Genomic DNA, 27,917 nt, shown 5'->3' on the forward strand with positions numbered 1-27,917 from the left:
ATTTGATTATGCTGAATACATAAATTGAGTATGTTGCATTGGGATGCATACGGCTTACCTCTGAGTCCATACGTATAGGGTTTAGGCTGTACTCTGCAGTCTAAGAAGAAACAATTTGGGCTGGTGGTCAACAGCAGGAGGTCCAGAGCCCAGCTATACCTTTCTAACTCATTGGCTGCCACTTTGACTGAAAACCCCCAGGGCACATGGCAAAGGGGCTGTTTGCTGACACCATTTTTATTTTTATAAACTTATTTTTTATTTCTTTTCTATAGGCAGCTGCAAAAATGATTTCACATGAATAAAAAATACACATCAACTGAATCTGCCTTGTTCAAGTATTCTGTCTCTAGGGATGCACAGCTGGCACTTGCTTTAAGAATGCATATATTGTACACGCAGTTGTGTTATGTCAGCCTGGATTAAGCAAGAATAAAGCCAGATGTGTACATGCAGCCGAATGATGGTACAGTCCTGAGATAGTAGAATTAATTGCTCCACTTCAGTCTATATCACATTTTGAAATGTTTAAATTCTGAGAGGAATAACCATGGGTTGGTCTGTTCCAGCAAAAAAGAACAAAGAGCTTTGTGGCTTCTTAAAGACTAACAAATGCCATAACAAATTTGTTACGTCTTTAAGGTGTACAAGACTGTTGATGTGTTGTACACGGGGAATTTCAGAGATTTGTGCCCATATTAGTTTGCAGCAACAAAAGCAATGTGTTTGGAATTCCATCCCAGGAAGGTTTGCCTTGTATCGTATTTGTTTTCTTTCAGGAGCAGATAAAAACCACAAAAGGAATGATGGTGATGATGTATTGCCTTCAAGTCGATCCCGACTTATGGCGACCCTATGAATAGGGTTGTCATGGTAAGCGGTATTCAGAGATGGTTTTACCATTGCCTTCCTCTGAGGCTGAGAGGCAGTGACTGGCCCAAGGTCACCCAGTGAGCTTCATGGTGAAGAGCTCCAAAAGGATCTCTCCAAACTGGGAAAACAGGCAATAAAATGTCAAATGCAATTCAATGTAAGCAAGTGCAAAGCAATGCACATTGGGGCAAAAAAAATCTTGATATTACACATACACTCAAAGGGGCTGAACTGGCAGTGAATAACCAGGAATGAAATCTTCGGGTCGTAGCGGATAGGCCAATGAAGATATCGACCCAGTGTGCATCAGCTGTAAAAAAAAAGGGGGATGCAATACTATGGATCATTAGAAAAGGGACTGAAAATAAAATGCCCAATATCAAAATACCACTGTATGATGCAACCACACTTGGAATACGTGTACAGTTCTGATCATCATACTTCCAAAGGGATATTGTAGTTGGAAAAGGTTCAGAAAAGGGCAACCAGAATGATCAAGGGGATGGCACGACTTCTCTATGAGGAAAGGTTGCAGCATTTGGGGCTTTTTAGTTTAGAGAAAAGGCGGGTCAGAGGAGACATGATAGAAGTGTATAAAATTATGCATGGCACAGAGGAAGTGGATAAAGATACATTTTTCTCCCTCATAACACTAGAACTCATGGACATCCAATGAAGCTGAATGTTCGAAGATTCAGGACAGACAAAAGAAAGTACTTCACACAGTGCAGTTAAACTCTGGAATTCGCTCCCACAAAAGGCTGTGATGGCCACCAACTTGGATGGCTTTAAAAGAGGATTAAACAAATTCATGAAGGATAGAGCTGTCACACTGGCTATATTATTATTATTTGTATCCCAACTTTCCTCCCAGTAGGCGCCCAGGGCAGCAGACAAAAACACTAAAAACCCTCTACCACCACTGTTGGAGGCACTATCTCTGAATACTAGTTCCTGGCAACTGCAGGTGGGGAGTGTTGTTGCACTCTGTCCTACCTACAAGGCTTCCCACGGGCATCTGGTTGGCCATTATAAAGAAAGCTGGAATAGACAGAAAGAAAGCTGGAATAGATGGGCCTTTGGCCTGATCCAGCACGCTTCCAGGGTCCAGGGCTTGTTTTGTTTTATAGAAATGGTTTTATGTTGGTATTTTATTTATCTTTATACTGCTCTTCTGTGATTTGAGCTTTTTAATTGCATCGTTGTGAACTTTTGTAAGCCGCTCTGAGAGCTTTGGTTGAAGAGCAGCTAATGAGACTTTAAAACAAACAAGTTGTGTGGCACCTTAAAAATCAGCAAAGATTGTTCTTTAAGCTAAGTTGTAATATAACACATCTTCTGTGACCATGATACCACCTTTCAAGTACACATGAGTAAATATGCTTGTAGTTGTCACAAAGGTGCTGGTAACTTAACTAGCTTAAACAGGGTTATATACAGCTCCCTGCCAGGGCTCCCAACATACACCTGCAGCAGGGCTTCTCCTAGGGAAGACAGAGAGTGGCAGTGCACAGTTAATTCAATAGGCATAAACGTCCCTGCTCACACACAATGCCTAGGTTCTGGAGTGACTGAAAGCTATTTTTCATCTTTCTTGGAGCAGAAATGATATAGAAATCGACAAGAGAATTCCAGGATTGTAGTATAATTGTGACTGGGCAACGGCAAGTATCCCACAAAGGCCTTCCTGCACTTTCATATAAAAATGTAGGTTTTATGTTTCAACATTTTAAAGTGCAATGTATATGCCATCAACTGATCGCAAGATTTCTGAAAACAATACCCGTTTTGTTATAACCAGATGAGTGTTTTATACAAAAAACTTTTGGCAGGAAATCCAACCCAGCCATAGCCTTATCTGTAACCTGAAACATTAACAGTGGGCCATCTTGCAACGTTGCCAGAAGCCACTTTCTCTCATCCATAGCCCCCACCACCCTGCCATATTGTTTTGGCATTAATTACAACGGCAAGTTCTTTTTAAAAAACTTTTTACATAAATTAAAACCTGAATTAGACCAAGAACGATCGTTTTTGCCGCTTTTGTTTCTGAGCAGGTAAACTGCAGTTCAATCAACTACAATGAAATCCTGGATTATTCCATTGTTTTTTCGGTTCTCAGATCTACGGTGGGGGAGAGGAAAAATGCATATAGCTGAAATTGTCCTTCCCTAACAATTTGGTTAACCACTTGGCCTGAATACAGTACAACAGTCATAAAGAGCTATGAAGAACAACTTTTTAAAAGATATGTATGTGTTTTAGCAAAATATAAGACAACACGAGGCCAATAAACCCTCCCGGAAGCTTTCCGGTCCATTCACCACCCCACGCAGCGGCGCAGAAGCGGGGAGGGGCTTATGCTCTGCACCGCCTCTCCTCGTCCACCAGAGTGGGAGGGGCTGTTTGTGCGCCACGCCTTTTGATTGGCTCCCGTTGAGACTCTCCAGCCTCTCCAATATGGCGGCGCCCAGCTCGTACCAAAATTGTGAGGACTTCGCTGAATTCCAGGTAGGAGGGACTCAAACGGGAGCGGCTCTGCGGAGCTTTCTCTCGATGGTGGCTCTTGCTGTTGCGGCGGCCCTCGCCCTCGGAGCTGCCTCCGCTCCTCCTTTCAGTTTGGAGGTCGCGGGACGGAAGGACCGACTCGTCCGCCTGGAGCAGCGCCCCCCCCCCACACGTTCTCCATTCTCTCCCTGTTACCAGACGCAGAGGGGGTGACGAAGGGCAGTACTCATGGTTAGCACGCGGCCGCCCAGTGGCTCTCTCAGGAGGAGGAGGAGCAGGAGGCTGCGGTGGATTGAGGGAGAGCCAGGACGATCACGCTGATGATACTACTACTGTTACTGTACTTAAAGTGTGCATGTTGTTTTGTAGAGTGAGCCAGACACTTCAGATGCAGACCTTACACAACAGCCCTGTAAAGTAGATCAGTGTTACCAGTCCCTCTTATGAATGTGGGTGGATGTGAGAGAGGCTTGCCTAAGGCCGTCTCAGAGATAGGGATATGAATCAGGGTGTTTCGGATTTACATTAACCCCAGGTACTATGATACACCATATTACACTTCCAAAAAGACCATGCAGTAGATATGCAAAGTTATAGAAAGAAAATAAGAAATGTTCTTTTTTATTTTTATTTATTAGATTTGTTAGATGCCCATCTGGCAGGGGTTAATCTGCCACTCTGGGTGATGTACAACAAAATACAATACAATCCATGTAAAAACAATTCAAAAACCAAACAGTATTTATACTGAAAAATTTATCTTGAAAAAACATCTTGAGTAAGACTAGATTTAGGTCCTCTACCCTTTTTTGCTGAAATGTAAATAGACTGCCTTCAAGTTGATCCCGACTTATGGCGACCCTATGAATAGGGTTTTCATGGTAAGTGGTATTCAGAAGGGGTTTACCATTGCCTTCCTCTGAGGCTAGTCCTCCCCAGCTGGCTAGGGCCTGCTCAGTTTGCTACAGCTGCACAAACCAGCCCCTTCCTTGTCGGCAACTGCCAGCTGGGGGTCAACTGGGCTCCTTGGGACTATGCAGCTTGCCCACGGCTGCACAGGTGGCAGGGCACGTGACCCCTCAGCCACTCACTGTGGGGGTGATCTTTAGCTGGCCCTTGACACCCAGGAGACACAAGCGAGGATTTGAACTCACAGACGCTGGACTCCCAGCCAGGCTCTGCTCCCTATTGTGCTATACCAGCTGTACCCTTTTTTGCTAAATTATAATAAAAACATGTAGGTAAATTTACCTGTGTTGATTATTGTTGTTATGTGCCATCAAGTGGACTACGACTTATGGCGACCCTATGAATCAGCAATCTCCAATAGCATCTGTTATAAACCACCTTGTTCAGATCTTGTAAATTCAGGTCTGTGGCTTCCTTTATGGAATCAATCGATCTTTTGTTTGGCCTTCCTCTTTTTCTACTCCCTTCTGTTTTCCCCCAACATTATTATCTTTTCTAGTGAATCATGTCTTCTCATTATGTGTCCAAAGTATGATAACCTCAGTTTCATCATTTTAGCTTCTGGTGATAGTTCTGGTTTAATTTGTTCTAACACCCAATTATTTGTCTTTTTTGCAGTCCTTGGTATCCGCAAAGCTCTCCTCCAACACCACATTTCAAATGAGCTGATTTTTCTCTTATCCACTTTTTTCACTCTCCAACTTTCATATCTATACATAGAGATTGGAAATACCATGGTCTGAATGTTCCTGACTCTAGTGTTCAGTGATACATCTTTGCATTTGAGGACCTTTTCTAGTTCTCTCATAGCTACCCTCCTGAATCCTAGCCGCCTGATTTCTTGACTGTTGTATCCATTTTGGTTGATGACTCTGCTAAGGTACTGATAATCCTTGACAAGTTCAATGTCCTCATTGTCAACTTTAAAGTTACATAAATTTTCTGTTGCCATTACGTTAGTCTTCTTGATGTTCAGCTGTAGTCCTGCTTTTGTGCTTTCCTCTTTAACTTTCATCAGCATTCGTTTCAAATCATTACTGGTTTCTGCTAGTAATATGGTATCGTCTGCATATCTTAAATCATTGATATTTCTCCCTCCAATTTTCACACCTTCATCTTGGTCCAATCCCGCTTTCCATATGATATGATCTGCATATAGATTAAATAAATAGGGGGATAAAATACACCCTGTCTCACACTCTTTCCAATGGGGAACCAACAATTAGATGCTGTGGCACTCCCATTTCTTTTAAAGCATTCCATACGTTCAAAGACTTTGCTGTAATCTATAAAGCATAGTGTGATTTTCTTCTGAAATTCCTTGGTCCTTTCCATTATCCAACATCTTTGCAATATGATCTCTGGTAACTCTTCCCTTTCTAAATCCAACTTGGACATCTGGCATTTCTCACTCCATATATGGTAAGAGCCTTTGTTGTAGAACATTGAGCATTACTTTACTTGCATGGGATATTAAGGCAATAGTTCGATAATTACTGCATTTCCTGGGATCCCCTTTCTTTGGAATTGGAATGTATATTGAACGCTTCCAGTCTGTGGGCCATTGTTCAGTTTTCCATATTTGTTAACAATTTTTTTTCAAAATTTGGACAGATTCAGCCTCAGTAGCTTGTAGCAGCTCTATTGGTATGCCATCAGTTCCTGGTGATTTGTTTCTTCCAAGTATTTGAGAGCAGCTTCTACTTCACATTCTAAAATTTCTGGTTCTTCATCGTATGGTTCCTCCAGGAATGAATCTGTCATCCTAGCATCTCTATTATATAGTTCTTCAGTGTATTGCTTCCATCTTCCTTTTATTTTATCTCATTCAGTTAGTGTGTTCTCCTGTTGATTATTCAACATCCCTACTGTTGGTTTAAATTTTCCTTTCATTTCTCTAATCTTTTGTAATAGGGCCCTTGTTCTATGTTTTTCGTTGTCCTCTTTTGTTTCTATTAAGAGAGTTCTCTTCTATTAAGAATTTCGTCAGTCATCCATTGAGGTCTTTCTTTTTAACTAGAGGTATTGTCTTTTTGCATTCTTCACTGATAATGTCTGTGACTTCACTCCATAGTCCTTCTGGTTCTCTCTCAACTAAGTTTAAAACCTCAAATCTGTTATTTATTTGATCTTTATATTCTTCTGGGATGTTATTTAAATTGTATTTTGGCATTATAATTGCTTTGTTCTTCTTCTTTAGTTTTACTCAGATTTTTGATATTACCAGTCATGATCTGTACCTGGTCTTGTTTTCGCAAATAGTATGGAACTTCTCCATTTTCTGCTACCAATTATGTACATGTGTACAGTTGTCTTTTCTGTTGCTCAAAAAAATGTGTTTGCAAGAAACAAATTACAGAATTCAATAAATCTTTCTCTTGCTTTATTTCTATCTCCTAAGCCCCATTTCCCCATAATTCCTAGTTCTTTTCTGTTCACTACTTTTGCATTCCAGTCCCCCATGATTATCAGCACATCTTGTTTTGGTGTGTGATCAATTTCCTCCTGTACTTTTGCATAAAATCTCTCCAATTCCTCTTCTTGTGTGTTTGCCGTTGGAGATAGGCTTAGATGATGGTTATGTTGATAGGTTTCCTGTTAAGTCTCATTGATATCACTCACTCAGACCTTGCATTGTAGTTCCTAATTGCGTTTGCTACATCACTATTAAAGCAACCGTGTTTCTTCTTGATTTCTCATTTCCTACATAGAAGATTTTGTAGTTGCCTGATTGAAAATGTCCCATTCCCGTCCATTTTAATTCACTCATGCCAAGTACTGTAATGTTGATATGTTCCGTTTCTTGCTTGACAATTTCTAACTTTCCCATTCAAAAGTGGCTTCCCCCAGTAATGGAATTTATGGAATATTGGCAAAAAATTGGGAAATTGTTCAGCTAGTACAGCTTTTTAGTATATTGTATTTTTTATTAATGTAATCCTGGATTATATGTTTTCTTGATAATGTATTTAAAATGTGCATGTATATGTTTTCATATATATAGATGCAGATCAGCCTTCAGCAGCCTAGTGCCCTCCAGTTGTTTTGAACTGTGCCCCAGCCAGCACAGCCATGGAAAGCACCAGGCTGGTGAAGACAGATAGAGATACTACTTCGCACAGTTAACTACTTCATAGTTACATGAAGTTTACTTGCACAGGCTGGGATGGTGGCCTTCACTGTGCATTCAAATTAGTCACATGGCTTAGTTTCTGGTAGCCATGCAGTGAAAGAATAGGCATCTTTGTACTGATTTCTTTGTATAGGAATATAGACATAAAAAGCAGTCATTCACAGTGGCATAAGTCTAGCGTTACAAGCTAGCCAGAATTTTACATGGGAGTAATACTTACATTTACAGTACAGCAAACAGTATCTTATACTTTGAATGCCAGCTGGTATTTCCCAGGTGGCTTACAACCAGAATAAGAATACAGTCTTAGAACATTTAAACCACTAATAAAAGTTATGGGACAAAAGCACCACAGCACAGAAAGCTTCAGTAAAAATAGATATGACAACAGCTCAACATTGCTTAAATGTTTAAAAAGTTTAAACATTTTAAACTTTTTAAGTTTTAAAGTTTAAAAGCTTTAAAAAGCCTGGAACAGTAGAAGCGTCTTTGAAATTCCCTCCCACCGGAGGCAGTGATGGCCACCAACTTGGATGGCTTTAAAAGAAGATTAGACAGATTCATGGAGGATAAGGCTGTCAGTGGCTACCAGCTGTGATGTCTATGCTCTGCTTCCATAGCCTTGAGGTGGTATGCTTCCGAGTACCAGTTGCTGAAAACTGCAGGAGGGGAGAGTGCTCTTGTGCTCAGATCCTGCTTGCAGGCCTCCCATGGGCATCTAGTTGGCCACAGTGAGAACAGGATTCTGGAATAGTTGGGCCACTGGCCTCATCCAGCAGGCTCTTCTTATGTAAGCTTTGTGCTGTGAATGCAAATACGTGCATAGTGGGGTGCTCCACACAGCTTCTATCCCTTAATGAAGGCGTATGGAACCACCACCTTGGACCAACTTTGATCAGTGGGTGGGACATCCTGCCTGTCAGCTGCATGACATCATTACGATGTCAGATGTTTGACAGGTATGCTGTTCTGCCCACCTGTCAAAATCCCTTTTGCAGTGTTTCCCAAGCACCCAACAGCCAGCTGGCTTTTGGGTGCTTGGGACCCCGCCCTTCCAAGCAAAGTGGTAAAAAGCAGGTTTTGGCTTTCTCACCTATCAATTGATGGACAGGAGAGCCAACGCCTGCTGGATCGCTGTGTAGGGCTTGGAAAATGCTTTGCACAGGAGTTCACCAGTGCCCGACAGGTGGCTGAATGAGACAGCCGTGAAGGTGGCTGATACCATTCTGCATGGTGTATTCAGTGAGATTACATGCCCTGTTTTGGTCTTCAGGCTGCCATGCTGATGAGCCAACCTGAGCTATCCTTTAATTTGAATGACTGCTTGCTATCTCAGACTCCTGTCAAACACTGCAGACTCTGTGGGCTCGCTCTCTCTCTCTCTCTCTCTCTCTCTCTCTCTCTCTGGGGGGGGGCAGAATATCACATTAGACAAGAACAAGCAAGGGAAGTATCTCCCTTCCAAAGGAAAGACACTCTGATATTCAGGGGCACCAGGCCCTTAGGTCCTTAAAAAAAAATAACCCCCTCCCTTGAAAAATAACTGCACGTACTATGAAGCCCTGCGCCTATGGCACACAGAAGTCATAAGTGCCTAGAAGTCACAATTCCCTGTGACATTCTTTTAATATTGCTGGGATAATAGTTGGTTGATACCTGCCAAGCTTGCAGAGATATGGTTGGACTTCCAGGCCCAATTCAAAGTGCTAGTGCTTCCCTATAAAATCCTAAATATTTTAAACTCAAATATCTGAAGGAGCACCTGCTCCTATAACAGCCTGCAAGTGCTCTAAGGTCGTCTTCTTAAGCCTTCCTGCAAGTTATCGACTGAGGTAAAAAACAGCAGGTCTTTGTGTATTAGGTGTGTGAAATACATTTTCTTTTGGACATTTTCTGCTTTTCTACATGCAAACTCTTAATTGTGAGTACTTTTTGATCATTACAGTTCTGTGTCTGGTTTGCTTGGTTTTTGTGCTTACCCTCTCATGCCTCCTTGGCTGAGTGTGCTATTAACTGCACTCCACACTCAATTGGGATTGTTCTCCTGTAAGAAGTGAACTGGTCATCTGAGAAATGTCAGATGGCGGCAGGTGTTCTAAGTTTGTTTTATAATGTCTGAGAAATTCCTGGAACCCTCCCCCCCCAACCCAGTCTTTCACAATATTTGATCAGTCAATTGACCGAGGGTTTGCTTATTTTTTCTGGCCAGGTACAAGTTGAAATAGAAGCTGCTACAACTGTGCACGACAGCAGCTGCTTTTTAAAAGAACTCTTTAAGACATTATTTCAATCTGCATTTGATTAATTGTTGTTCTTTGATAACATTGCTCTTGCCCATTTTAAGTGGGGTGCAATGTGGGTTTTAATTTGATTTTTTAATATATATTTTTCTTTATTGTGGAATTTTTTGTACACCACCTTGTGAGGGCAATGTGCTCTGAAAGGTAGTTTTAAACCTAAATAAATAAATATACAAACAAACATACAATAATCATTCAGATGCCAGATTTAATTCTAGGGGATGTTTAGGAGTGGATTTGCAGTGCTTGTTTCCTTTCAGGCCCTAAATAAATATGTCCAAGTATTTTGGCTCAACCAACAAGTGAATCAGTTTGGGTTAGTCTGTGAAAAAAATGGACTGCCTTCAAGTCGATCCTGACTTATGGCTACCCTACGAATAGGGTTTTCATGGTAAGCGGTATTCAGAGGGGGGTTACCATTGCCTCCCTCTGAGGCTAGTCCTCCCCAGCTGGCTAGGGCCTGCTCAGCTTGCCACAGCTGCACAAGCCAGCCCCTTCCTTGTCTGCAACTGCCAGCTGGGGGGCAACTGGGCTCCTTGGGACTATGCCGCTTGCCCACGGCTGCACAGGTGGCAGGGCACGTAACCCCTGAGCCACTCACTGTGGGGGGGATCTTTAGCTGGCCCTTGACACCCAGGAGACAGCAGTGGGGATTTGAACTCACAGACTCTGGACTCCCAGCCAGGCTCTCCTCCCTACTGTGTAGTAATGTGCAAAATAACATATGATTTAAATCTTAGAAATTCCTTAATAGTACACCTTTTCTCATTTTATTTCCCTTTCATTCAAGTTTTAGACTCAGTATATCTTTCTTTTTTCCACAGGAGTTGCTCAGGGTGATGAGAACCATTGATGACAGAATAGTCCATGAATTAAACACCACTCTTCCAACAGCTTCTTTTGCGGGAAAAATTGATGCTAGCCAAAAATGTAAAGAACTTCATCAGTCGGTAAATGCATTTGTTGCTCTTCCATCTTTTGTGTGTGTTTTGGTTTTTAACTGATGTATGTTACAAAGTGGTAACTGGCATTTCAGTTATAAATGACATGCCACATACTGAGCATGTCGTACCACTTCATTCTCTGTAGGGACATCGTTGTTGCTTTTATTATCTGTGTGAGGTAGGTTCAGGTAGACATTTTATGCAGACTCATAGGGGAGGTAGAGGTTATTTTTAAAATAAATAATAAAGAGAATTATGCAAAATATTTAGGGGGAAATCCCCAAAGAGGTAGCAGGAGTGCTTAAAGTGGATTAATAAGGACTGAGGGTGTGGGGAGCACAGTGGGGAGAAGGATAATCAGGAAAATGGTCTATCCTGGAAGAGAGCATGACTAACTGCAGCCTTAAACCAATAATCAATAATCCTTGTAACTTAATAATAGTAATTCACTAATAGGCAAAAAACCTTGCGTTTAAGAATGTACCTATAGCCCACAGCTATTCTATCAAACTTTAAAAAGCAGGGAAATTGGGCAGCTATAGTGAATGCACCAGGGGAGCAGGAGACCTGACCTCCTTTCTGACATATTGTACTGCCCTACCAATTTGTCAAAATGCAAACACCATTTGGGTTGGTCTTTCACAGTCCAATCCACTTGCTGTGTAGCTTGGAAGAATTTGGTAACATGTGCCTCTGAGCATATGGTGAGTGGTGGCAACACCTGCCATCTCCAAAGATGGAGAATTATATTTTTGTATGTTTGTTGGTGTTCTTACTTCCCTTCTTTCCTGTGTTACTAATGTTTCTACAGAGAATCTAAAGTAGAAAAGTTTATTTCCCTCATTATTCATCCTAGAAATCTGTGTCAAAATTATTTTTATTAATTTCAAAGCCTCTTTATTGGTCAGTGTCATATGATGGTGAAGACAGCCTTCTGTGTTTCAAATTGGAGGTTATGTTCTATTTCTATTTTGGGTGCATTAACAGTGGAATTTGGACCTGCAGTTTGATGAAAAATCAGACTGATTCCAATATGTTGCTACTTCAGCAATGACTCTAGCTGTTGGAAAAAAGAGGATGCATGTTTTCAGCCCGCTATATTTAAACCACTTCATTTAAGGCAAGGAGCACATAGAGCACACCTAGCATTTTGCTAGAATATATTTCACCTCCCACTGTTTTATCTTGTGCAAATTGAGACACTCCTGAGGTCCACTGGAGACTATTCTGCAGAAGTCAGTGCCATTATTCCACAATTATGTTTGGAGTTTTTTTAGTCTAAATTTCGCAAAGAGTTGCTGTACTTCACATATTCACAGAAATAGAAACAAAAGAAAATGATTTCTTATAGGAAACTTCACTAAAATTGCAAAGAAAATCAGACATATTCAAAGTGACCATCTGAACTATACAAGCTGTCTTAATAATGTTACTTCCTCCCTGCTAAAACAAGATCAGCACAGCACATGCCTTCTTTCTATTCTTTGGGCTGATTGCAGGTGTTGCCACCACTCACCATATGCTCAGAGGCACATGTTACTAAATTCTTCCAAGCTACACAGGAAGTGGATTGGACTGTGAAAGACCAACCCAAATGGTGTTTGCATTTTGACCCATTTGTAGGGCAGTAAAATATCTCAAAGAGGTCAGGTCTTCTGCTCCCCTGGTGCATTCACTATGGCTGCCCAATTTCCCTGCTTTTTAAAGTTTGATAGAATAGCTGTGGGCTATAGGTACGTTCTTAAACCACAAGGTTTTTTGCCTATTAGTGAATTTCCCTGCTTTTTAATCTGGGAGGTAAGAAATGGGATCCTGTCCAAGTTTGCTGAGAATGGATGGATCATTTGCATGCTTATTGAGTTCAATGGGATTTACTCCCCTGCAATCATGCTTAGGATAGGTGGAATTGACGACAGAGGATGGGGAGGGGAGGAGGAGGGAGGGGAGGAAATGCAGAGGGGAGGACTGGGAGGGGAGCAGGCAGGAGGGGGAGGGGAGAAGGACAGGTTTGATCATTTGCATGTTTATTAAATTCAGTGCGATTTACTCCCGTGCAATCATGCTTAGGATAGGTAAAACTGAGCAGGGGGGGAGGGGGGGCTGGAGTGGGCAGGGGAGGTGAAAGGGAGAGGAGAGGGGAACATCAGGTCTGATCATTTGCATGCTTATTTTCAATGGGATTTACTCCTATGCAATCTTGGTTAGGATAGGAAAAACTGACCATGGGGGAGGCAGAGTGGGAGTAGGAAGGAGCGTATTGGAGGGGGGCAAAGGAAGGGGGAGGGGAAGGCAGGTTTGATCATTTGCATTCTTATAGAGTTCAATGGTATTTACTTCTGTGCAATCATGTTTAAGATAGGTAAAACTGACCATGGGGAGGAGGAGGGGGAGGAGATTGGGTGGGTGGGCAGTGGGCAGAAGGGAAGACTCTTTCCTTTCCAAAAGGAAAACATTGTAAACAGAATCATTCTTTTTCAGCCTTTCCCCCACCTTTTTATTGTACAGCAGGCACATGTAGCCTCCCACCAACATTTAATCCAAAGCTGCCCCTGGCCACATCCACACCAGGCCTTTATTTCACTTTGGACAGTCATGGCTTCTCTCAAAGAATCCTGGGAAGTGTAGTTAGTGAAGGGTGCTGAGAGTTGCTAGGAGACGCCCTGTTCCCCTCACAGACTTCAATCAGAGTGGCTGACTGTTAAACCAGTCTGGCCGCTGGAGCTCTCTCAGGGGAATAGGAGTCCCCTCTCAGCAACCTTCACAAACTACATTTCCCAGGATTCTCTGGGGGAAGCCATGACTATCTCACGTGAAATCAAAGTCTGGTGTGGGTGTGGCCCCCTGATTAGCCAAGCCTAGCAGCTGGGAGGCTTTTAGAATTCTGACAGTTGGTCCTTACTGAGCATGCTCCGCGTTATCATTGGGTTCCAGCCAAAATTTATTAAATTAATTAAAAATCAGCCAGGCATTTTTTAAACTTTTAAACAGAGTATGGGGCAAGGTCAGTATTAGGATTACAGGTACTCTGTGAACATGGCTGATTTTTAAAGAATTTCAACAGATTATGAGAACTCTCAGAGAAAAAAGACCAAAGGGGCTCTGAGGTTTTTTTCTCTCTTTTTACACTTTGAACTGTCTATTCTCTCTGACTGTTTTGTGTATCACCATGAAAATTGACAGGGTTGTTAAGCAAGCGTTTCTGAGTTCAGGACTATAAGTTTTGTAAGGTTTTGTTTTGAAATGAGCTTATGGGAAGCCTCAGAATGGCATGGGGGTATTTTCAATTTAACATTGCGGAATGTGAAAAATCCCCGCTGGCTATAGTACACGGCCACTCTCGTGGCTGTATAATTAACCATAAATCTGAAAAGCCTGGCACAATTAATGGCTTGGGAGCATCGGAGCGTGTAGCACTGGTGAAGTTGACCAAGTTTGACCTTTCAATCCACCAGATGGAACTGGAGCCTAGTATAATGGCAGATTTTAAAAACAACAACTAAAAAGTCTTATCTTTCTACATTCTCCCCCACCCTTACCTGTATTGTCCTCTTGTCAATGCTCTTAGCAAAGTTACAAATTAAAATCTAGTCATCCCACTTTTTTACAAGTAAGGCAGTGGATTCATACATTTGCAACGTACAGGATATATTCTGTGCTGGAGCAGCAACCTAATGGGATGGAAATGTGACTAGGCTTTTTCCCCACAAAAAGGGCAGAATACTTGGAGACACCGGACACATTAAAAGGGAGAAAGGTAGTTCTGGATGCATCTCACGTGCAGCACTTAAACAGGGGAACTGCCTGTTGTCTGCTGTCTCCTCTACTTCGCTTTTCCCAGAAAGTGAACAAAGTTGGCATCCCTTCATAAAAGATGTATTATTCTTAAGATTTCTTTCCAAGATCGAAACTGACAGTCTTTCTCCTAGCCCTCTGCAGTTACAGCATCTGCCATTTCATTTTCTGTATAAGCTGTAGGGTCATCATGGTCATTAACCCAGAGCAAAGCAGTGTTTATTGGGTGAGCTGTGAGGTTTCTGGTTGTGTTTGTGAGCAGGAAGGAGAGAAGAGAACACTGGCTGGGAGTCAGAAGTGCTTGTGGAATATCCATTCCAGGGGCATTGAAGGTTGTACATTTTATGTAAAAATCCTGTTATTCCTTGACATTTATTCCTTGCTTTTGACAGATGATCGGATAGCTTGTTCACTTACTCTTTTCTTTTCACAATTTATTTAGCTGACAGAGGCTCATGAAAGTAGAGACAGAATAATCAAAAGCTGTATTGCCCAAACTTCTAATGTAGTAAAAACACTACAGGAAGAGAGGAAGAAGTCTCTGGAGGACATAGCATTGTTAAAAAGGCTCAGGAAAGAGCAGACAAAGGTGAGTGCAGAGTTTCAAGACTCCCTTCATTCTTATTATTGTATGTAAAATAACTTACAGTTGATAACCCCAAGAGAAAAAAATACAGATATTTATTTACAATAAAGAAAAGAGTACATATGGATAGATAAAATCACCGTTCCAATAGTGGACAAGCAAAGACCAAATCATTGTATTTTTATGTGTCTTTTGGCATCCTTCTGTGGCTCATGTATACTCTGTGAGCATCATTATTTCTGTCACTTGCCAGGTACTGGTTAAAACAGTCATATATCTTAGAGGCTGAAACCCATTGCAAGCTGGGCACCACATTAGACTTACTGCAAAAAACAAATTTACAGCAATTTCCATATCACACTTCTGTACTTCTCCTCCTCTGTTTAGGTTACATAAAAGATTGGAGGATCCTATGGATGCCCATATCCTGTATCTTTAGGGAGCTGTGATCCCCCCCCCTGGGTATCTTGTTTTTATTTTGGGACAAAACCAATAGATATGAATGAAATCAGCATTGCTCTTATCACTCCTCCAAAAAGCCAAATGTTCCCAATTATATATTAAATGGACTTTATATGGGATTAGGTACCATTGAAATAGTACTTTTTCTTTAGTTTAAATAGGCACCAATCTGGAAGTATTGTGATGCCAAATACTATTGCATAAGCAAGGTTTCTGTCTCTCCAGTGTTTGATATGAATAGACTTCCACCATATCCAGTTGTAGTAAAATGCCATGCAACTTTCTAATTAAACCTTTGTTATGTCTGATACCATAAACTCTTTGAAATGTGATCTAAGGTGACCATATTTTAGTATTAACACAGACAAGACAACTTTGAATGTTTATTTTATTTATGTAGACAATTTATATACTGCTTAATTACTATTGTCTCTAAGTGGTATACAAAAATCAATGGGAAAAATCAGTATAAAATCAAAATTCAGTAAATATCTGCTGGAATTTAAAAAAATCTTCAGCAGACACCAGAAGTTCAACAGGAAGGAAGTGGTATTCACTGCTAGTCCTACTCAGAGTAGAAGTTAATAGACATGACTAACTTAGGTTCGAGAGCCAGTGTGGTGTAGTGGTTAAGGTGTTGGATGACGACCTGGGAGACCAGAGTTCGAATCCCCACACAGCCATGAAGCTCACTGGGTGACCTTGGGCCAGTCACTGCCTCTCAGCCTCAGAGGAAGGCAATGGGAAACCACCTCTGAACACTGCTTACCATGAAAACCAGTTTCATAGGGTCGCCATAAGTCGGAATTGACTTGAAGGCAGTCCATTTCCATTTTTTCCAACTTAGGTTCATTAATTTCATTTGATCTACTCTGAATGGGGCTTAGTTGAATACAACCCACTGAAAGCACGGCTGCTGGTGGATACAGCCCATGCATTCACTAACATTGACTCCTCTGACAGTGGTCCCTGAGGTATCCTCCACTGAAGTTCTTTAAGGGCCTTGAACATACTCCAGTAGGATATGGGCAGCCAGTACAAGTTCTTGAGCACTGGAGTTATGTGCTGGTGATGGTCTTTCCTCATCAATCATCTAGCTGCAGCATTCTACACCAGCTGGAGCCTCCGGGCCAGGCTCAAAGGTAGCACGACATAGAGTGTATTGCAGTAAATGAGTCTTGAGGTTACCAATACATGAATGCCAGTAGCCAGACTATTCATGTCCAAGAATGGCTGTAGTTCGCACATCAGCCATAGGTGGGAAATGGTGGTCCTAGCCACTGAAGCTGCCTGACCCTCCAGCAGCAAAGATGGATTCAGGAGCATTCCCAAACTCTGAACCTGTTATTTCAGAAAGAGTGCAATCCCATCCAGAACAGGCAACAGCCCAGTATCCTGAGCCAATAACCCACAGCGCCTCCATTTTTCCAGGGTTCAAGCTCAGTTTATTGTAAGTGTTGTTGAACCGATTGGGAGCAGTGACCACAGTGCTATTAAATTAAACATACATGTAACTGGCCAATTGCCAAGAAAATCCAACACGGTCACATTTGACTTCAAAAGAGGAAACTTCACAAAAATGAGGGGATTGGTAAAAAGAAAGCTGAAAAACAAAGTCCAGAGGGTCACATCACTCAAAAATGCTTGGAAGTTGTTTAAAAACACTATATTAGAAGCTCAACTGGAGTGCATACCGCAGATCAGAAAAGGTACCGCCAGGGCCAAGAAGATGCCAGCATGGTTAACGAGCAAAGTCAAGGAAGCTCTAAGAGGCAAAAAGTCTTCCTTCAAAAAATGGAAGTCTTGTCCGAATGAAGAAAATAAAAAAGAACACAAACTCTGGCAAAAGAAATGCAAGAAGACAATAAGGGATGCTAAAAAAGAATTTGAGGAGCACATTGCTAAGAACATAAAAACCAACAACAAAAAATTCTATAAATACATTCAAAGCAGGAGACCATCTAGGGAGACGATTGGACCCTTGGATGATAAGGGAGTCAAAGGTGTACTAAAGAACGATAAGGAGATTGCAGAGAAGCTAAATGAATTCTTTGCATCTGTCTTCACAGTGGAAGATATAGGGCAGATCCCTGAACCTGAACTAACATTTGCAGGAAGGGATTCTGAGAAACTGAGACAAATAGTGGTAACGAGAGAGGAAGTTCTAAGCTTAATGGACAATATAAAAACTGACAAATCACCGGGCCCGGATGGCATCCACCCGAGAGTTCTCAAAGAACTCAAAGGTGAAATTGCTGATCTGCTAACTAAAATATGTAACTTGTCCCTTGGGTCCTCCTCCGTGCCTGAGGACTGGAAAGTGGCAAATGTAACGCCAATCTTCAAAAAGGGATCCAGAGGGGATCCCGGAAATTACAGGCCAGTTAGCTTAACTTCTGTCCCTGGAAAACTGGTAGAAAGTATTATTAAAGCTAGATTAACTAAGCACATAGAAGAACAAGCCTTGGTGAAGCAGAGCCAGCATGGCTTCTGCAAGGGAAAGTCCTGTCTCAGTAACCTATTAGAATTCTTTGAGAGTGTCAACAAGCATATAGATAGAGGTGATCCAGTGGACATAGTGTACTTAGACTTTCAAAAAGCGTTTGACAAGGTACCTCACTAAAGGCTTCTGAGGAAGCTTAGCAGTCATGGAATAAGAGGAGAGGTCCTCTTGTGGATAAGAAATTGGTTAAGAAGCAGAAAGCAGAGAGTAGGAATAAACGGACAGTTCTCCCAATGGAGGGCTGTAGAAAGTGGAGTCCCTCAAGGATCGGTATTGGGACCTGTACTTTTCAACTTGTTCATTAATGACCTAGAATTAGGAGTGAGCAGTGAAGTGGCCAAGTTTGCTGATGACACTAAATTGTTCAGGGTTGTTAAAACAAAAAGGGATTGCGAAGAGCTCCAAAAAGACCTCTCCAAACTGAGTGAATGGGCAGAAAAATGGCAAATGCAATTCAATATAAACAAGTGTAAAATTATGCATATTGGAGCAAAAAATCTTAATTTCACATATACGCTCATGGGGTCTGAACTGGCGGTGACCGACCAGGAGAGAGACCTCGGGGTTGTAGTGGACAGCACGATGAAAATGTCGACCCAGTGTGCGGCAGCTGTGAAAAAGGCAAATTCCATGCTAGCGATAATTAGGAAAGGTATTGAAAATAAAACAGCCGATATCATAATGCCATTGTATAAATCTATGGTGTGGCCGCATTTGGAATACTGTGTACAGTTCTGGTCGCCTCATCTCAAAAAGGATATTATAGAGTTGGAAAAGGTTCAGAAGAGGGCAACCAGAATGATCAAGGGGATGGAGCGACTCCCTTACGAGGAAAGGTTGCATCATTTGGGGCTTTTTAGTTTAGAGAAAAGGCGGGTCAGAGGAGACATGATAGAAGTGTATAAAATTATACATGGCATTGAGAAAGTGGATAGAGAAAAGTTCTTCTCCCTCTCTCATAATACTAGAACTCGTGGACATTCAAAGAAGCTGAATGTTGGAAGATTCAGGACAGACAAAAGGAAGTATTTCTTTACTCAGCACATAGTTAAACTATGGAATTTGCTCCCACAAGATGCAGTAATGGCCACCAGCTTGGACGGCTTTAAAAGAAGATTAGACAAATTCATGGAGGACAGGGCTATCAATGGCTACTAGCCATGATGGCTGTGCTCTGCCACCCTAGTCAGAGGCAGCATGCTTCTGAAAACCAGTTGCCGGAAGCCTCAGGAGGGGAGAGTGTTCTTGCACTCGGGTCCTGCTTGCGGGCTTCCCCCAGGCACCTGGTTGGCCACTGTGAGAACAGGATGCTGGACTAGATGGGCCACTGGCCTGATCCAGCAGGCTCTTCTTATGTTCTTATCCAGTCCATGACTGCACCCAAACAACTGTCTAGATCACACATAGCACTGCAGTAAGGGGGTCTAGCTTTGCATTGTATCAGTTTCATGATATGTATTTCTTTATTAAACTACTTAACTCTTGCCTTTTCATTTACATAGACCCTCAAAGCAGCCAATAATAAATCAGTCATAAAAAGTGTACAAATAGTGCCAAGCAGCAAAATATAAAAAGAAAATAAGGAAAATCCAGAAACAAATCAACATAAGACAACCAGTTAGACACCCCAAAGCATGTGGAAACAAGCATCTTGATCTGATGTTTGAAATCAGGGAGGAGGGAACCAATATTCTAGGGCAAAGTATTCCGCAAAGTGGGTGCCACCACGGAGAAATCTCTGTCCTACATTCCCACCTGTCATACCATATCCAACAGTGGCATACAAAGCAGGGCTCCCAGTGAAAATCTAAGCACTGAGTAGGTTCACAGAGGAAGAGGAGGCCATAAAGATATCCAGGTCTCAAGCCATTTATTTGGGTAATTTATTTGTTTAATGCATGTATATTCCACTTCGTATTCCAAAGAAATCTCTGAGCAGTTTACAGTATCCTAAAAATATCACGAGAGTCAGTATACTGTAGTGGTTAAGGTGTTGGACTATGACCTGGGAGACCAGGGTTCAAATCCCCACATAGCCATGAAATTCACTGGGTGACTTTGGGCCAGTCGCTGCCTCTCAGCCTCATGAAAACCCTATTCATAGGGTTGCCCTAAGTCGGAATCGACTTAATTTTTTAAAATATCACAGATAAAAACCAAATACAAAAATACAATAAAAATTCCAGATTTGAGAAAAGCACAGAACAATTAGGTAACTACTAACAGGTCCAAAAAAACAGCAGACACCCAGCCTCACCCTTCCTGTATTCATAGGTAGCAATGGCCCACACATTTCTGCTGCTATCTTTCCAATGTAAGCTCCCACTAATACCCATGAAAACAAAAACAGCAGAAGGGGTGTTGCCCTCCCCCTTGGTGTATCTCAAAAAGGTAACCTGCAGTGGCACTGGTTAGAAGTTCATGGGCTCGGAGTGTTCCCAACAAGCCCCAGATGTCTGCAGTCATCTCCTCCAAGTTCTGTTCAGGTGGTAGGGCTGTAATCAGCCAGCTGGGAACCACGCCTCTCCTCTCTCTGCATTCTCCCCATACCCTCCCCAAATCTGCTCCAAAGGGTTGGGGGAACCTCCAGAACAGATTCAGGGGACACACAGGAAGAAGAGAGGGAGGGGAAGTTTTCTTTTGTATCCAGAAGTCCTTGTGCTAATGGAACTACTTCACTAGATTCTGCCCAAAATTCCTAAAATGCTCATCCGACAACCTAAGGACAAGTCCTACCCTGCTCCACTAAAGGATGAGCACCACAGAAGAGGCTAATTTAACTACCAAAGGCCTGGGTAAATAAAAATATATTAACCTGGCACTTAAAAACTGACAGTGATGGTGCCAGATGTGTTTCTCTGTGGAGACCATTCCATGTACAGGGAGCCAACACTGTGAAGGTACATTCTCATTTACTTAGTGCTGAAGGTGCCACATTTTACACCAGTTCAGGCTTACAAATACTATTGAAATGCAGCTGCATATTGACATTTAATCTGGATGTGACCAAGGAATTTGGCCAGATTTCCTTTTTCTAGAAACAAGCACAGTTGAGACGCCAACTTGAAAAGCCCTCCTGGTCACATCTGCCACCTGAGCATCCAGGAGCAACACGGGAGGAGACCCAGCTGTGGACTTGATTCTTCAGGAGGAGTGCAATCCAGCTGGCTAACCCATTGACTGACTAGCCAGGAAGAAAAAAGGTTCAGCAAGCAGGTGGTATCCTTACTTCAAATCCTCAACCTGTACAAACTGAAAACTATCCATACAAAAAGGACAAGAGGATATTCGTGTTACATTCAGGACCAGTTTTGCAGTTAATGTATAGTCTAAGTTGGAATGGAGTATGAGCAACTTTATTTGCAAACTGCTTTGGAAACTGATCACAGAAGACCACTGAGGGCTCAACCACCTCCAGAGGGCCTGATTGGCTGGCAATGGACAAACAAAATTATGATGGGGAAGTAATGTTTTTTGCTGCCATCACTGCCTTGAAAAGTTCTTTATGTTGAGATCCATCATGACTCTTCTTCCACTGGTTCATTAACCATTGTCTCTGCCATTTTATTGACTCCAGCTCCTCAGAACACCAAGGAGCCCAATAGGCTCTTGCAGGAGAAACGGAGAATTTAGGAATGATTGTGTCAACTACCCAGACCAGTTTTTCTCTCAGTTTATCTTCAACAGATAGCACAGACATAGTGACAGGAAAATCCCCCTCAGGGCTGTGAGGAATGCCTGTGGATCCATCAGTCTTCAGGGGTGGACCATCTGATACAGTATTTTCTTGTTTTCTGCCATACTTGCCTTCCATATATATAAGTCATCTAGGGCATAAAGGTCAGCAAATTCTTCATTACGTGATTTTTAGCTATGAGATCATTGGGGCTTAAATTTACGTTGAATTTTCCAGCACAATACTATACCTAAATTCGTCAGTTTCACAATTTTACCAAGACTTATAGGACGCAATCCGACTCAACCTTCCTCTGGGCTGGGCTGAGTTGGATGCCATGGATCCCAGGCGGCACCGGAAGGCTCCCTGCTGTGCTGGCCTCTGCAGGCAACAGCCCTCTGCCATGACAGAGATGTGGCTCTGCCAGGAACCTTCTGGCGCCGTTGGAAGCCCGACGGGGATGGCCAGCCCGGCAGACGGAGGCCCAGCAGAAGCCGACGGAAGGCCCCAAAACGGGGCATTCCAGAGGTGTGACGGAGGAGCCACCAGAGGGGACTTATGCAAAAAGGCCAGCGGAGTCAAACAATTTGATTTATTTCTCATTGAGGCCTACAGGGAACACTTACTCCCTGGAAAGCCTATGCTCCAGAGACAGTGCTTTCTGGCCAGCTTGTGCATGTGGCTCCCAATGGAGCCAGCATTCAGCCAGGCCGGCAGCTCCAGAGCGGGAGGAGGATCCCTCAGAGCTTCCACCACCACCCTGCCGGCTGCCCAGCAGTTGGATTGCTCTGTTACCCTAGGTACTGTGATATTACAATAAACAGTTCAAAGGTGTAGAAAGACCTACTTGCTCTTGTTTTGTAACTTTCAGCCATGGTGAAAGGAAAAGCAGTTCTCTAATGGCTTACCTCTGCAATGACTTTTAGCTTTGACAAGTCTGGATATGTTTCCTCTAAGGCCGGGATGAGGCCTCCAGGCCTTTCTGTCTGGCCACTGGGATTCTCCCCAGGCCTTAGCCCCTCCCCAGTCACTCCCTGCCTCCCCAGGCCATGCTTCTTGCTGGCTCTGCTTTGCCCCTTTCTTGAGTATTTTGCGTGGCTGGAATGTGCCCTTCAACTCTGATCATGCTTCTTACTTGCCTGGATGGAGGACAGAGAGGGGTTTGCCAGAGTGTGCAGAAACTAGCCCACTGTACAAAGGTAAAATTTAAGTTCAGAAGGGAATATGGCCTTCAGGCTGAAAAAGGTTCCAGAACCCTGGTCTCTTTATTTATAAATCTATAAAAACATAAAAGCAGTTTACAAGTTTTTAAAAAACACAACCGTACAATCAAAACATTAACAATACAATAAAAACAAAGGTCTTTGACTGAAATAATTTCTTTTTTGTTCCACCAGTGAAATGTGCTAATATCTTTTCAAGCTCAGGCTACCAACACCTGTGTCAAATTCACATACTTGCATTGAAAGGTTCACTTGCAATGGTAGGTTCTCTACTTTAAAAAACCACTACTAGTTAATATTCGGTGATCTTCAATGTTTGCTGGTAAGTTTTGATTTATAGGAAGAATTATATTTCAGTTTGTGTCTTTTTTTGTTGGTGATCAGATCTCTCATCATCCATCAGTCTGCTTGCATAGCTTGAACCCATCTATGTTGCCAAGCCACTAATGCAGAGAGTGCTTTTCTTTTTTCCTTTCTCCCATAGCTGAAATTAATGCAGTCAGAGTTGAACGTTGAAGAAGTGGTAAATGATAGAAGCTGGAAGGTATGGTATACTTCTGACTTGAGATTTAGGATCTGTGTGTGATTGCTGCAACACTTTAAGACTGTGATGAGAGGAGGGATGATGGTGCAGGCTCAACTCAAGTAAAAAGTGAGATAGAAATATTTTAAATAAAATAGCCTATCTGTCTCACTCCTAAGTATCTAGGATGGACACCCAATTGATTAAAACAAAAAAAAAGGAACATCTGAAATAAAACACAATTTATACATAGATAAATATACCAGGAGCCTATGCTGATTTGTACATTGTTATGTGTTGTATGTACAGCGAGTCAGTGGTCAGCATAAAATAATCATATGTTGCACCTTCTTGTCCTTCTTGAGCTGGCCTTGACAGCTGCATGCAATGTACTGTCTCAACTGTGCCAAGGTTTTGTCCAAACTATGGAATAAGGGGGCAATAAGTACAAGGCAGCCTGAATGTTTTAAAAGAACATTCTTAAGTTCCTATCTATAAGTTCATAAGCAACCTCGGACTATACTACTTCAAATGGCAGGTGGGGAGGACATACACTGGAAAGCTCCCCAATGCCAAAGACATAAAGGTAGCAAATACGTACAAAGCCTTCAGAAAGTGGTGTAATTAATAGCAAAACATACATTGGACACATCAAATCTGCATACATTATTATTAGGCAACATTTTGCAATCATAGAAGGGGTATCATAAGGATTTTAATTTGAATACATTAAAACCTCAGAATCATAAAAAGCCAGCAGCAGCACAACAAAACGCCACTGCTCAGATAAAGGAAGCTTTAAACAGACATGTTTGTAAGACCTGTTTGAAAGCCTGCGTTGCCGGGATCTAGCATAATTCATTTGGGTGGGGGGAGTAGAGACCATAGTGATGAAGGCATCATCTGTCTCTTGTACCTGGCAACCTCATGGATCTTTCTGGCAGGCATACGAACAGGACTTCTGAAGCTGATCTTGGTGTATTGCCAGGATAGTATGAGTGATAGTATTCTTTTAGATAGCTTGGTCTCAAACGTTTAGGGCAGCCTTTCCCAACCAGTGTGCCTCCAGATGTTGTTGGACCACAACTCCCATCAGCCTCAGCCAGCATTGCCAATGGTCAGGAAGATGAGAGTTGTGGTCCAACAACATCTGGAGGCAGACTGGTTGGGAAAGGCTGGTTTAGAGCTTTAAAAGTTAACACCAGTGCTTAGAATTGGGTATGGAAATGCACTGGTAGCCAGTGCAGTTGGTGCAAAATTGGTGTTAAGTATTCCGACTTCGTGGCGCTCGCCAACACCCAGTTGAAATTTCTGAACATCTTCAAAGGCAGCCCCATGTAAAAGTTAAAAAAAAAAGTTAAGGATACACGAATATGAGAATTTTAATATGTCAAACAGTAAAAGCAAACTTTAAATATTTATTCCAAAGGCACTTACATCACCAGTTAAGACAAATACATATTTTTTTAAGTGCTCCGTTGATGTTTTGGCCAGACACGTTTCTGCAACCTGTCTTCCTCAGTGGCCAAGTGCATGAAATTTAACATAGAAATTCAAATAATATTGGTTAATGCCTCAAAAGGAAAAAATATTATTTGTACTTTTATGTTAGATTTCAGGCACTTGGCCGCTGAGGAAGACAGGTTGCCGAAATACATCTGGCCAAAACACCAAAGGAGCTCTTTTTAAATATGCATTTGTCTTATTAGCTGGTGACTTAAGTGCCCTTGGAACAAGTATTTAAAGTTCATTTTTATTGATATATTAAAATTCTCATATTAATGTATTATTTATCCTTAACTCTTTTTTTCCTGCATTTTGTTAATAAGCCATTATTTCTGTTTATTTGCTTGTCTGGTACCCCCATATAAAGCACATTGCAGTAGTCCAGCTTGGACGTAACCAGTGCATGGTTAACCAACATCAGGTCTGACAATTCTACATAGCATCACAAGAGACATACCAGCCTCAGCTGGTAAAAGGTGCCACTGACACTACCTGTACTTGCCCAGGTTGCAATGAATCCAGGAGTACTGCCAAGCTGTGAACTTAGTCCTTCAGTGGTATTGCATTTCTATCCAGAGAGGCTGGCTTCCCAACCCACAGAACCACTGAGTTTGTTCACCCAGATATTGTCTCCAGACACCTGTTGTAGAGTCCAGAGCCTCCCTGGAATTCATAGGTGGAAAAGAGAGGTAGAGCTGTGTGTCCTCTGCATATTGGTGACATCAAAGCCCAAACCTCTGGATGACTTTCCCCAGAACCTTCATATAGCTATTAAAGAGCATGAGGGATAAGATGCAACCCTGAGCATCCCACAAGCTAAAGGCCATAGGATGGAACAAAAATCCTCCAACACTACCTTCTGGGATTCACCATTTAGGAAGGACTATGGCCATTTTAATTGTGTTTCCTAACCCAACCCAGCCAGGTAGCACAGAATGATACCATGGTTGATGGTATCACAAGCTGCTTAGAGATTCAATAGATCCAAAAGTGTTGCGCTCCAACCGTCCAGTTCCAGGTGGAAGTCATTCCAGGTCAACTAAGGCTGTTTCCTGAAATTGGAATGGATCTAAGTAATCAGTTTCCTCCAAAACCATATTGTTCATGCCTAGTCTTCTGCTAAACCCTTTTGGGGTTTTTTTTGAATCGGGGAAGCATATTTTCCCCTCCTGTGTTTTGAAGAGGTGCAGGCCAGGAGGGCTGTACAGCATGCTTTTTCTGAGCATGTAGATTGGCTCTAATTAATCCTTTATGGTGCATTACCATTTTGCTGCTAAATTGTTTTTTGTATTTTAAAATTTGTATATTTGTTTTTAATGTTTTTAATTGCTGTAAACCGCCCAGAGAGCTTTGGCTATGGGGCGGTATATAAATGTAATAAATAAATTTGGCTTTTTGATCAGTCATTGCCCCCTCACTTGTATGAACAATGCTTATTTCAAGAACCAGTATTTCTGTCTTGATATCTTAGGTATTTAATGAACGCTGCAGAGCTCATTATAAGCCTCCGAAGAGTCAATGATGCCAGTGAGGGGATGCCTTCCCCTGAAAGTGGACTTCAGTCATGCAAATAAGAGAAGAAACATGAAGCAAGCTGCATGGGACCTTTTAAAGAAATTGGATCTGGGGGGTTCAACCCAATGAATCACTTTGCTAATTAAGATAAACCAACCGCTATTTTGTATGGAAAAAACATTTTTTATTAAAAAAAATCCAGATGCAATGTGATGTCAGCATTTTAACTTCAGCTTTTCCAGATCTACAAATATCCTTTAGACAGGAAGAGAGAATGAATAATGCTTCCATCACTCCTTGGACCAGAAAGTTTCACTTTTTTATTATTATTTTGGACTGAATTTGGGCTGTGTAACCTGGCCCAGTTTTAAAATCAGCATGATTCTTAAAAGATGTCTGCTATGATACAACTGGAATGCTAACAGATAATAGTTGGTACAAACTGAGGATTTATCATTTAACTACATGGTTCTGTAAACAAAGCATCCGATTTTGACTGGCAGTGTAGTTAAATTTAAATAGTAGACTCTAGTTGCAGTCTGGAATATCAGATGATGCAGTTATAAATTTCTTTACATTGGACTTGTGGCATATGGATGGTGACATCTACATCTTTTTGACTTGGATACTAAAAGAATTTGAGAGTGGAATATATTAAACTCATTATTTGTTACATGAAACAAATAGCAATTGCTTCTCATCAATTTCACTGATTAAATGTCAATGTAGACAGACCTATAATTGAATTCACTTCATATCATGTTACCTATAAGTCTATTTTTGAAGTGGCCTGGCAGTGAATGAATTGTAGTGGCACACCATGATTAGTCTCCTGCAGATTTATTGATAACTATGTAATACTGATAATAATAGCATAATTTTTCCCAATATCGTTTGGCATCCCAACACAGTTTCTTGATATCGTCCCATTGATTCAGTTCTAGAAGAGTCACAGTTCTAAGTTGTGGGAGAAAAAAATAGGGGTATATGCATTAAATTGAACTTGAGAGAATTAGAGATGTGAAGGCCCAGAGGAAAAAATTGAAAATTTAGGGGGGGAAATAATTTCTCCCCCTGTGTTTTTCTGAATTTTTCTTTTTTTCCCCCTGGGCCTTCACATCTCTAGAAGGAATATGCTTAGGTTGCAGCCTTTGTTAGATGTAACTGATATTCATTAAAGTGCTTGACTGCTAGACAACATTATAGGCTAGCAAGGATTCTGTCTTTATAGTATTTTTTTAGCATCTTTTTAAATTAATCAAATCAGCTTTCAAGTGCTGCGGAGTACTGAACATCATGCCTGTTTTATTGACAATTTTCCAAAGCTTAGCCTTATAATAAAGCACATTGGCAGCATCAAATAATAAACATACAAATTATAACTAATTTGTTTTAGTAGAGCAG

At 41.7% G+C, this 27,917-nt stretch overlaps 1 protein-coding gene across 2 annotated transcripts; it reads left to right on the forward strand.

The window, feature by feature from the left end:
* The first annotated feature begins 3,257 nt into the window (after nucleotides 1–3,257).
* MIX23 (mitochondrial matrix import factor 23) lies at nucleotides 3,258–27,539 on the forward strand. 2 transcript variants are annotated; one of them, XM_061638086.1, is made up of 5 exons: nucleotides 3,258–3,384; nucleotides 10,608–10,733; nucleotides 14,962–15,108; nucleotides 23,454–23,513; nucleotides 26,470–27,538. In XM_061638086.1, exons 1-5 carry the CDS (start codon nucleotides 3,334–3,336, stop codon nucleotides 26,518–26,520), a joined length of 435 nt encoding a protein of 144 aa, XP_061494070.1. In that variant the 5' UTR covers nucleotides 3,258–3,333; the 3' UTR covers nucleotides 26,521–27,538. The 2 variants fall into 2 exon arrangements, with proteins under 2 accessions (XP_061494070.1, XP_061494081.1); XM_061638097.1 differs by lacking the exon at nucleotides 3,258–3,384 and adding an exon at nucleotides 3,406–3,612 and having other exon boundaries at nucleotides 26,470–27,539.
* Nucleotides 27,540–27,917: the final 378 nt, after the last annotated feature.

The sequence above is a fragment of the Rhineura floridana genome, chromosome 1, assembly GCF_030035675.1.
Source record: "Rhineura floridana isolate rRhiFlo1 chromosome 1, rRhiFlo1.hap2, whole genome shotgun sequence".
Taxonomy (NCBI): domain Eukaryota; kingdom Metazoa; phylum Chordata; class Lepidosauria; order Squamata; family Rhineuridae; genus Rhineura; species Rhineura floridana.